Raw genomic sequence first — 12,276 nt, forward strand, 5'->3', positions numbered from 1 at the left:
TCAAACTGCATGCACACACAGTGATTACTCAAAATGCATACTAATTAAGAAACTTATTACTAGTAAACGAAACGTGTTTCAAAATGCACTTTTAAACAAGTTTTTGTTTTCAGCTCGTAACGATAGAATCGGTTGATTTATAACTACCATGTTGGTTATCGGAGAGCATTTTTGCAGTTTTACTGAAAAAAGATTAGTTTGTTATTGGTCTCGAATATTAATTTATGCAAGTAAGCCACTCATGCAGCTCCACCCACTGCAGTAAAATATGGTCAGCCTTGCATCTTTGATGTCATGTGATCTGTATAAAAGTCCTAGAACAATTTACACTGGATGTCATGTTTTGTAAACGTACAAACCAGCTAACAGTTGAACTGTTAATTTTAATGTATAATTTCAACCTGATGAATGTTTGGTGAATACGTATACGGGTACAAATCATTTTAACAACACACATTTCACTTGTTATATGATTATGTTATTATTACATAAGTACATGAATATTTATCACAATGCACTAGTTTGCCACTTCACCAACCACCTTAACTACTTAAAATCAGAAATGGTTTATACAACCAACAAAAATACATGTAACACTAAGATGTACCAGTTACGAATAATCTATCGCAGCAAAATACAGAATATATGAATATTTATGAGAGGATTGGTTTATTAGAATGCTGCGAAATTAATGTAGTGATCGGATAACATTATTGAACTCTGAATTTTACATGAGCGACATGTATCACTGTTGCTTACAGAATACAGAGGAATACAAATAGAGATACTGAAAGATACCTCCCCAGCAAGCTATGAAGAATTTGAATGTCTGGAGTATGTGTGCTTTGGAACACTCGGGTATTTACATGTCGGCGCATTGATCTTGATCACTACGGTACATACATGTAACAAAAAACGATCTTTGGTAAATTCCTGTGAGTAGTCAATGGGCCCAATAATAGTATGACCCAGCGTGTAGACACCAAAGTTAAAAGTTCATTCAGCTGAATGGTTAGCCAGTTTGCTGACTTTTTTTCAATGTATGTTTACGAAACAATAGGGTGCCCAGTATATGAGGAGAACAAGGTGATTTGACTTGAGAAAACAAGTCAGACTTGAAAACAGGACATTTAGTTTACCAGTATATAACGTCCCATTACAGTCCCTCTATGAACTGAGGTTCCATGATGGAGCATTCTGAACATTTGATTCTGTTCTTCGTTGTCTGAACCTTTAGTTGTAATGAGCCCTGGAAGTGATTAATGCTTAATAAAACACTTGAAACCAGTTTGTAAGTGATAATACATTTAATACTTATATTGCATTAAATTACTTTTATACTTTACTTAAATACTTGAATGTTCCATTACAAATTTCATGAAAATTCAATAAATATTGATGTAAAAACTTTGGTGTCTGGAGAAGTATTTTCCCGGAAGTACCTTTTGTATACTATTAAGCTCTTGTTTTAGCATTTGTGAGAAAGAAAGCTATTCTGTATGGAGGAAACCAAGAGTGGGTGTCGAATTATATTGGTGGTGTAGGGGAGTGGGGTGGACATGCAAGTGTTGCATTTATTGCTGTAGCTTTGATAAGAATGAATGAACTTTGATGTCTTATGTTTGCTTGCAAATGGAATTCAAATTGAAAAGTGAAAATTAAGAACAAAGTTGCAATGCAAGTCGTCCTGACAACCAGAGTACTGTGTGGAATGTATTGAAATACAAATCACATGCTATTTATGTCAACTAAGATGTATAATAACTTTCTGTAAAATAACACCTATTACTGTGGGTCTGATTGCATCCAGTTGCTACACTGGTATCTAGCTATATAACCGTCACCAACAGAAGGCAAGCAGCAACTAGGTAGTTGGGAAACTACCGGTAACTAGTTACTAAAATACACAATGGTCAAAAGCTAGAACAACATGACATTTAGGTGCAAAAAACTACTAAACAGCATCAGTGGACAATAACCGTCACCAACAGAAGGCAATAAAGTTGCTCGCTGGTTGTTAGATCAACTAGCAACTACAATTCACAATGGTTTATTGACTACTGTAGCAGTATAATTCATGAACTAAGAGACAGAGTGGTGGAATAGGTGTCATTGTACAAAAAGTAGCTGCACTTCTTAGTTGACATAGAATACATGTACTTTGTATTTGATTTCACATTGAATATAGTATTTTAGTTGCCACATTTACTTACACTTAATTTTTCCCTAAGCATTTTACTTTAGTAGCGTAGTTCATTCTTTTTATTTTCACCATCTGAAATGTATGTTGATCAAATTTTTGTACAGCGACAAATACTAGGTTGAGGTTTCATGAATTTGTTTGGGAGATTACGAAACTGGATTGAATATTTGTATTTCTATTGTACAGGGAAGGTCCTGCAAGGGTACGGTAATGGTACAATGACAATTATTAGGTTTTCTTCATAAAAATTAGCTTATTTCTGAGTGAAACTGTATATGCAAGTTACCACAAGGTTACTTCCAGTATAACTTAACTCTTCTTTATAAAATGTTGTAATAAGGTCAAAACAATTTTTTCATGATTTAAATTTTCAATGAAATATCAAGTTTTTAAAACAATTATTGTCATATTTTTTCGTTTTATGACAGCATGGAGAAATTCAGTCCTTCAATGTCTGTTCTGATTGTATCAAATTGGCGATTGGTTGTTACTTCGCCATCTCCACCAAGTATGATGGTAAACACTTGGTGTCTTGCGTGATAAATTGTTCTTATCGGAGAAGGTGCATTTCAACATGCACCATCTTTCGACGTTGGCTAGATTTGTCAGCTTTGGACATTTTGTTCTCAATATCAATTTTGCATCGTGGAGCATTGTTACCATGAATAACCAGTTCAGGAAATCTGTTGGCACTGAGAATATGTCGACGAGCTGGTGAAGACTTGGATCGAGAATCCATTATGTTAACAGGAATGTATGGCATTTGACCGACGTCAATTGGTGGCAGTTTTGCTGGTGATGGAAGTGGTGGAGTTAAAGCCCTAGTCATGTACAGAAAAAGTAAAAGTTTCAATAAGGTTAAAATTGTTGTGATACAAAGTAGTGAAGAAAATATCAATCATTGAATACATGTACTGTACATAAAATCAACAAATACAAGAATGGACTGGACTAGACTAGCTTCAAGCTATTTTCTGCTTCTGAACTACTTAGACTTTTCTTTCTCTCCTTCAATTTACTATATTGTTATTTTTTTGATTAATAAAAAAATATTCTCAATGGCACTCACCTGGGATTCAAAGATGCCTGGTCAACTGTCAGGCTTTTGTTAATTCTGATCTGGAGCTTTGGAAGTTTGATTCTGTCTCGTTTACCGCTTTTCTTTAGTAGACTGTGCTCAAAGGTGCGAGTATAGACACCAGCAGATGCTCTTGGTGATCCAATGATGATATTGTGGGCTGGTTCTGAATTCTCTAAAGCAATCTTTGGCAATGATGGTGATCGATTATCGAATTGATGAATAGGTGGAAATAGAAGCCCAGTTTGCTTCTCAGCCACTGTTGCACTTTGCATATTTAGAGCCTGGCATGGTTTATTGAACTTTGATAGTTCAGACTCAATGGTTGGCAAATGAAGGCGTCTTGTTTCACATTGATCGACACTTGCCCATGCAGCAAGGTCGTTTGATTTACTGCTTTTTCTATTATCACAGTGAAGCCTGAGAAAGAAATATTGTCAATTCATTAACTTCAATTTACTGAGATCAGTTCACCATTCAAGAGACTTTGTTATCAATAACTATATACCAGGATTACAGACTGTTAAGTGTTTCTCGGATACTTGTCATCCGCGTTGTGCGATATTTACATTGTGTACAACCACCATTTTGTAAATAACAAAAAGCGACAGACAATGTACACGACACTCGAAAGAATACAAATTTACAAATTAAAATACAAATCAACGGAAATATAGTCTCATTACATTAAACAGAAACGAAAAGAAACGAAATCATACACTTCTGTGAAATTGACCAAAAAATTAAGGACTGTACTAACCAGAGTGGCTCTACTTTCTTGTATCTGCCTCCTTTCCCGGATCCTCTCTTATCGCTGCTTCTCGGCATCTTCAAATTTGAATCTCAGATTTAAAGCGAAATGTTGCAGATAACGTTGTACACACTGTGAGCTTTAGTTGTAATATACAAAATTATTAAAATTTTGTAGAACGTGTTGAATAAACTAAGTGTTGCTTGTAGCAGCCGATGTTCGAAATTCTGTCGGTACCAACACTGCGTTTGTCCGTGCCTATAACGTCAGAGGGGTGGCGATTCTTTTAAGGACATTATGGACTACGTTTTAAACGTATATCCCCGTATGCAGACATCATTTCATGTAATAACCACCTTAATTTAAGTGTTTTATTGTACCATTATAGCGCTGACTAACGACATCTCGCATTTACCGTTTTATTCAATACGCTGTTTCGCCCACATTCTGAAATGGTACACTCCGGCCAAAAACTTCAAGCCAACCACGCGCCTTGTTTAATCTCGCGAGAGTTTGTAATATTAATTGTCGTTAAAGCGTTATCTGTAATATCTATAGCGATGTTAATTTCACTTTTATTTTTATTTTACGAAGAATTAGTGTTTTTCCCCAGGAATACTAGCAAAATACTAGTATTAAATTTTCAGGGACAGCTTCCCGATTGTCTCATCAACGTCACCGTCGATGGCGCGCTTTTACCGACTCGTTTACTTCCGTACATGCGCAGTTCACCTCGTGGTGTCTGTGTGTCGTACCCTTTGAATTTGGGAGCCATCACTGTTTTCTTTAAAAATTAAGACTAAAATCGTTCTTCAAAATGCCATCAATTGACGAAACTGCTGACAGTGAGACGGAAGATATGGATCACGAGCAGTCAACACCCGACAGTGAAAAAACAAGTGACGACACTGACAGCAGCTCTGCCGTATCGGACGAAGATGAGGAAGACAGTTCTGGTGGGTAGTGTTTGTTGTCACTGTTCATGTTGTTGTGTGTTTAATCGTAATGGTGTTGTGTGATCTCCTGAGTTGGTCGGGTCATCGGCCCGAATGAATCATTCCACTGATATGCCCATGATAATATTGCAGTACACATAGTAACGTCAGAGCCACACAAAATTGACTAATTGTGTGAATTCAGTTTGCTGGTGAATAACCAATCCGAGGGAAATTTACAACAGGGGTAATTGTGAAAAAAAAAAAAAAACACATTCCCGAACACTGTCAGGGCAGTCTCGTTGAAAGGGCTGAAACTCCAAATAATTAAATGAACAATTTATTACTATAATTTCCGTTTTTTACATCGCAGTAAAAATAGAGAAAACATATATTATTGGGTTTACAGTTTCAAAGGTAGATAAATATACTTGTATATGCAACTTTCATTAAACCATGAATGTTGTCGTGGTTTCGTGGCTCCAAGGACATATTTTGATGATTGTGATATTTAGGTATACCGTATAGGTTCTACGTAATATTTAAATTGTTTCATGACCCTCTGTCCATAAAACCCTGGCTAATCATGAGTGGTGGTAATATTAAAATTGCATTATGCAATTTCACATATTTGGCGAGAATGTGGAATTCGTATTTCTTGGCAAATTCTACACAAACTTGTTTATTGCCACTTGCATTTCATCAGCGTGCATATGCATGTACATGTGGCAATCAAATTCATTCAATGGAAATTTCTCAAACAACATTTTACAAGGCTGGCTAGTTGAAACCCTTTGTGGAGAACACTGATTTAATAAATAAATTTGCCCAAAACAATCAAACAACAAAAATTAAAACATGAAAGGGAGACGATACAAGCTAAAATATGAATGAATAACTCAATAATAAGCAAATAAAACTCAATTCAAAATGGACTAGCTGCAAACTTCAAACAGAACAAGAAACCATTTTCCTTCATTGTATATGCAATTGTTTCTCAGAGATGCCAAGAACTAACAGTTTATTTTTAGTATGTTGATTTTTGAAGTTTATTTGTAAATCATTAGATTTTACTACTATAATAAGGTTACTAAACTTTAAGAAATGCTCGCTTAGAAGAGTGATTTTCAACATACACTCTGATGTTTAAGGTTAGCATCCATATGATATTGAACACCGATGAGTGCTCGATTATCTGGGTAATTATTGCCTTTAAACAAAAAATAACTACCGGTACTCATCAGAAAAAGTAAGCTATTTTGCGGTGAATGATCTGTCTTGCTTTGGCATGATCAATGAAACAACAATCACAGTAGCATCAACCATATTACAAATAACAACTGGAAAGACACTTGCATTTAGGATAGAACCACGGGATTGACTCCCATGTACTGGATATTATACTGTAAAATGACTAATTTACACTGGGTTTAAATTTCGCTGATTAACCGTTTCAGGCATATTCAGTGGGTTTCAAATTCACGGTTTTATCATTTAGATAATGTGTTCTCTGCTCAATTTTGCATATTCACTGGGTTTTAATTTAGTGCATTTTCCACTCAGCGAAATCAGCAAAATTAACCCTTTTTTAGTAATCAAATCAAATTTCATTTATTGTTGTTCATTTCAGATATGGATGAGGAGGACTGCGACAGAAGACGAACTGAATGCCTCGATGATATGACTGATTTAGAAAGACAGTTCACAGATCTTAAAGAACAGTGAGTAAACATATTTTTCTATTTTTGTGATGCGAATAGATAGTAATCTTCATATTGATTATTTTTATGTGTCAGTATCCATCACTCTCTGAATCTTGGTCATGTGATGTATCAGTACTTTGAAATAATTTTCTTGAGCATTCATTTTCAATGCAAAAATTACAACTGTCAGTTTATGTTGGTATCCTGTAATTACTGTATCTTCTCTATTAGTAGCGCATATGCTTATGTAAATGACAGCAATATGTCTATGGTCAAAATATTAAAAGTTGTATTTTACTGTTTCAGTATACAATAATTGCATCAATTATTATAATGTATGTAAGCTTGTAGTAGAAGTATTTTGTATATTCATTCCAAATAAAAACTTTATTCACCAATAATTTTTTGTTCTCATGTGGCACAATAATTGACTTATAAACAATACTAGTATAGTAAACATAAACAATGAATTTCTTTAATGTCATAATTTTCAATCAGACCAAAATTGTCAATTCTTGTTTTTTTCTTCACAATTCTGCTTACCGGTAAATCTCAAATTGACAAATGTCTAATTAGGTCGAAGACAATTGTCAATGACAGTTGATTTGTGTCATAATCAAATCCAAGATGACTGACTGGCAACCATTTTGTTTTATCTTTTATCAACATAGCATTATAGACAAACACATGCATGTTAAGTTTCTAGAAGTCAAGGACATTTAAGTTCAGTGTAGAACCTGAGACATACACTTATTCATCCTAGAGCTGGAAGAGAGAGAACTGTGACATTCTTAATGGCTTGTCTCTAGTAATGATATGCACAGCCTTCTCTTTCACATACTATAAGCTGCCTTATTTTTGTGAATTTTATTTCTCATCAAAAATTACAAAAATGTTTTGCATGAACAGTTCATTGGAATTCTTAAGAGAAGTGTATCACAGTGTATCACACTCAATTTTGTTCCCCTAATACAAAAACAGGTTATGCCATGAAAGAGTATGCCAACTGGATGCCAAACTTGTTGAAGTGAAGCTTGGTCATGCAGAGGAATACCTCAGTCCTTTAGAGCAGTTACAACAGAATGCACAGATTCGCACCCAAGTAGCAGGTGTACTACGCCAGTTAAAACAAACGAATATTAGAAATAAATACGAGTGCGAAGAAAAAGCTGCAAAAGAAAATTATGATGTAAGTTAGTATTATCATGTTTACTAATTTTTTACTCTCAACGATATAGCTTCAATACGTTAATATTGTTTTATTTGAAATAACTAACCTGTAAAAATTTATTATTTAAAATTGTTCTATTTCAGAGTGATAAAGTAATATTATTTGACCAGATGAGAAGTGAAATTGAAGAAAAAATTCGCAGACTAGAGGAAGACAGGCATAATTTAGATTTAACATCAGGTAAGTCGCTAGTGATGTACACCAGCTAATGAAGTAATGCAACTTGTTAATAAAATAAACAACTTTGGTTTGTCATTATTCGATGCATCATTTGCTGTACCATCCTATATGTATTGAGACATCATGGAGCAATTTGTAGGAGAACATGTCTTGTATCCTGCCCTTAATATAACATTTTTCATTTTTATTCATTATTTTCATCAGACTTCTGGAATGATACGCAAGTAGTAAAGAAGAGTAGAAGAAAATCTGATACTATGATGGGAGAGAAAAAAAAGAAACCAGTTTCAGTCTCAGATATCCTTTTGACAATCTTTGAACGCATACATAATTTAACCTTTTCAGTTCCCAACTCTGATAGATTCTGCAAATCCGTCTGCCCTCTGTATTACTGAACACTGTAACTAGCCCGCTATGAAAATATCATACAAAAGAACAAAATATTCTTAAAATAAATTATCTAACTAACCACCAACCAGGCCTTTCAAAAGTATAACGCGCGTTTTCTTTGACATATTCACGTCCATATATTGTATACTTGCTGAGAGATATAGATATTTTAGAAGACTGGACAGCAATTAGAAAGGTAAGAGTCCATAAAATTTTTTGTTTTATCAACAATTGTTGATTTAAAATTTGATAGCTCTGATGGAACACATGATCCTAAAACTGCTGTTGTATATCTGTGTTGTATCATCTATGAAAACACACGCCTACAGTGTTATGTGGCGCTGCTGTTAATAAGAGAATAATACTAGTCAAGTATCAAATATTATAGTTGCACATGTAGAAATGCTGTGTGTCATTGTTATCCTTCTTTTGGGAGATTATGTATGTTTTTCTACATTCAATAGGCAAGGGGAGTAGCTGCCAGGCGGAAAACTGAACGTAAGTGACATTGTGACAAATTAGATGTTGTTTTGATTTAGTAATTCTGACTGATTTCAACTGTCTTAATAGCTGTAACTATCTATCTTTCTTCTCTAATTTTTGTTTTTAATAAAATATATGCATATAATGCTATATAATGACGTTGTAGAATAATTCACTTGCAATGAAAAAAAGGCAGCCATGGGGGTTATTACCAGATCCCCAGAGGGCGCCATTTATTGAAATCCAGCTGTGTCAATTGAACTTCAGGGATTACAGTACAACTTCTGTGGTCCTGGGTGAAATGTCAAATACATAATCATTTTGAGAGGCTAAACCTTTTTTTACAGCCTCTCACTGTCATTTCCAATATTAGTGTGACAGATTTCAACAACTCAACCTTTAGTTTTTACATTGCATTTCATGAGAAATTTGTCATTTGCTCATTTTGCCATGCAGTTGTGCCTTAAACAATATTTCAATAAGATCTGATCATCTATATGTGGTTAAGTTTACACAATAAATCACAGCTATTTTTGCTTTAACTTTTGTTCTTATGGGCGCTGCAACAGAAGAATAAATTACGTGAACATTTACATACTACGTAGTATTATTGATCAACTATTATTGAAACTATTTTTGTGAATTTCAATTGTTTTAGTTTAACAATATATTATGTATAATACCCTCATGGTAATGTCAGTTAATGATTAATCAATAGTTGAATACTCTATGTACTGCTTTACAGATGTGTACAGAACTGAGAAGAATCCTTACAATGCACGGTATGAAGACGGAAAATTATTTTATGAAGGAGATTGGTATCAAAAAGGAAGTAAAATAGTCATAGAAAACAAAGACGATTCGCCACTTTTGTAAGTAATTGAATCTGAGAATGATATTGCTGTAAATAAGATGACAAACTTGACAGCATTTTCCCTGACTCCTTTTATTTCAATTACTGTAGAATACTTTATTTTCGCTTGGAATTTATTTTCGCTGAAGGGATGATTCCATGAAAATAAAATCCAGCGAATATACTTTTTTTCTTATATTTCACATTAAACTCACCAAAGATCAGTGAAAATAAATTCCATACAAAACGCCCAAAAAGCTATTTCAGCGAAAATTAATTCCAGCGAAAATAAAGTATTCCACAGTATCTGTATGACCACCATCTGGGCTTCTTCTAGCTGTACAATACAGTATTCCACAATCACCAGTAGTGATGTGACATGTAGCAAGGCAATTCAGTGCATGCCGTACATGCAAGCACTTGTTCAAGACACCCACACAATGCATATTTTCATTGATTTAACATATTTACCCTGCCATGTACATATTTGGTGGCATTTACATGCTAAAGTGAATGAAACAAATTCACTGGTGGCTAAGAAACACATGGTGTTGTCCGCTGTTGCTAAACTATATCATCTTGAGCGGAAGCCCAGATTGTAAATACTAGTATCAACTCTAATGTGTGTTTTGTTTTTATTTTGACAGTGCTGCAGTTACAGCCATCAATACTGGGGAAGTCTGGGTAAAACGCAACGATGGAAGCAAATCAAAATTATATATAGCACAGTTACAGAAAGGCAAATACACTATCCGACCCACATAGTTTTACTGAAACCCTATAAAAGATTTATTTAAAATGTTGCAAAAGAGGCATCTATTCGTACACTAATCTAAAGAGGATTATTTATTTGAAAAAAAATGATTAATTACCGGTAGTCATTTCTGTCAAACGTAAAAGTAAGCAGGTGCGTGTATTGAAATTCACTCAAGTACGTTTTGTCCCTCTGACCTTTGTCTTATTATTTGGAGATATTTTCATGAAAAATAAAAAATTTTACAATTATATGCAATGTTTTCATAATGAAAATGATGATAAAATGAATGGCCAAAGTAAATTATCTTTTTTAGTTTTGACCTTTGTTGAATAGGAATGTGAACTTCTCCCAAATTAATTAATTAATTGCTTTAATTATCAGGTTATCTTGGGATTCCTTTGAGCACATTGCTTAGCTATGAATACTTCAGTTTTAGAGGTATAGCTTTACTTTATCTTTCAAAGACTTTGCAAACAACTAGCAGTGTTGTTTGTTTGCCTCACTGCCATATCGTGTCGCAGTCTGTACGAGTCTGCTGCCATATCGTGTCGCAGTCTGTACGAGTCTGCTGCCATATCGTGTCGCAGTCTGTACGAGTCTGCTGCCATATCGTGTCGCAGTCTGTACGAGTCTGCTGCCATATTTCATATTTACAAGTACAGCTAGTACCTACATTGTTTTGTACTCATAGCATGCAATCCCGAGTGATGTGATTTGTAGCACATACTTGCCGTGGTTAGAAATGGTTGTTGATTTATTATGATTTTAATAATCTTTGTGTGACCAATGTTTTTCCAGCGATCATGTAATAATACCGATAAATGAAATAATTAATGAGAAACCCCAAAATAAGACAAGTTAAATAATTTTAATCCTTCCATGTTAACAGCAGTGTTGCAAATCCTGCATTTACGTTAGGGTGATGACATGTTACCTCTTAATCATTTGCTTTTGGTAGTGAGGGCGGTAAGGCTGTCCTGGCCTTTGTGTTGGAGGTATTCCATTGTGAGCAGTTTACTTTGTTGAAACCTGCCTCTGATTATTCAGATAGTGCTTTACATTCATTGCTTAGTATTGGATTGGTTGACATTGTCTCTCAGGAAATATGTTTGGTATATAGTTCATGTATGAATAGTTGTGAGCCCAAAGTCAGTGCATTAAAAACCATAGATTAGAGGATTATTGTGAGGATGCACAAACTATCATGGGCACTAATTATGCAACACAAGGAAATTGAATGAAAATATTGGTGAATCATTTTTTTCCATATGAATCTGTACATTTAAAATGGACACTGTTTTTCTAATTACTTTTTGTCAGAGCTGCTGAAAATTATCTTTATCAAACTCAGTCTGCTTCTGCTATGGACTGTCTGTATCAACAAAGTGACTTTGAGTAATTTATGTCAATGTGTAAATTTACATATTGCCCTTCTGTATCCTCTCCCAAATGACTTTTTGTAATAAAATCACAAAACATGTATATTATATTTATGTGTGTGCTTGCTATTATTGGAATGATTTGCCGTGCATCTTACTCTCCACTGTTCTTAGGCCCCCTGAAACACGTTGCATTAACATTCTGAAAATCAGACACTGAATGAGTTTATACCACGTTTCTGATGTTATTTGAAGACATACTTTATGGTATAACGTAGTAATGAAGACTTTTCTGTTACAGGCTTAACTATTCTGTGCATTAACAGTCTATCG

General features: G+C 34.4%; 2 protein-coding genes across 2 annotated transcripts; one reads left to right on the forward strand and one right to left on the reverse strand.

Moving 5' to 3' along the window:
* Window positions 1–2,750: 2,750 nt before the first annotated feature.
* Window positions 2,751–4,109, reverse strand: LOC102803411 (uncharacterized). Its single transcript, XM_006816989.2, has 3 exons — window positions 4,042–4,109; window positions 3,273–3,701; window positions 2,751–3,024 (listed from the first exon to the last, which is right to left on the reverse strand). Exons 1-3 carry the CDS (start codon window positions 4,107–4,109, stop codon window positions 2,754–2,756), a joined length of 768 nt encoding a protein of 255 aa, XP_006817052.1. The 3' UTR covers window positions 2,751–2,753.
* Window positions 4,110–4,754: 645 nt separating this feature from the next.
* On the forward strand, window positions 4,755–12,053 carry LOC100367768 (breast cancer metastasis-suppressor 1-like protein-A). Its single transcript, XM_002735155.4, has 9 exons — window positions 4,755–4,988; window positions 6,598–6,688; window positions 7,652–7,859; window positions 7,985–8,081; window positions 8,286–8,378; window positions 8,603–8,667; window positions 8,936–8,969; window positions 9,700–9,826; window positions 10,455–12,053. Exons 1-9 carry the CDS (start codon window positions 4,850–4,852, stop codon window positions 10,570–10,572), a joined length of 972 nt encoding a protein of 323 aa, XP_002735201.1. The 5' UTR covers window positions 4,755–4,849; the 3' UTR covers window positions 10,573–12,053.
* The last annotated feature ends 223 nt before the right edge of the window (window positions 12,054–12,276 follow it).

Source organism: Saccoglossus kowalevskii, chromosome 2 (assembly GCF_978046115.1).
Source record: "Saccoglossus kowalevskii chromosome 2, keSacKowa6.1, whole genome shotgun sequence".
Lineage (NCBI taxonomy): Eukaryota > Metazoa > Hemichordata > Enteropneusta > Harrimaniidae > Saccoglossus > Saccoglossus kowalevskii.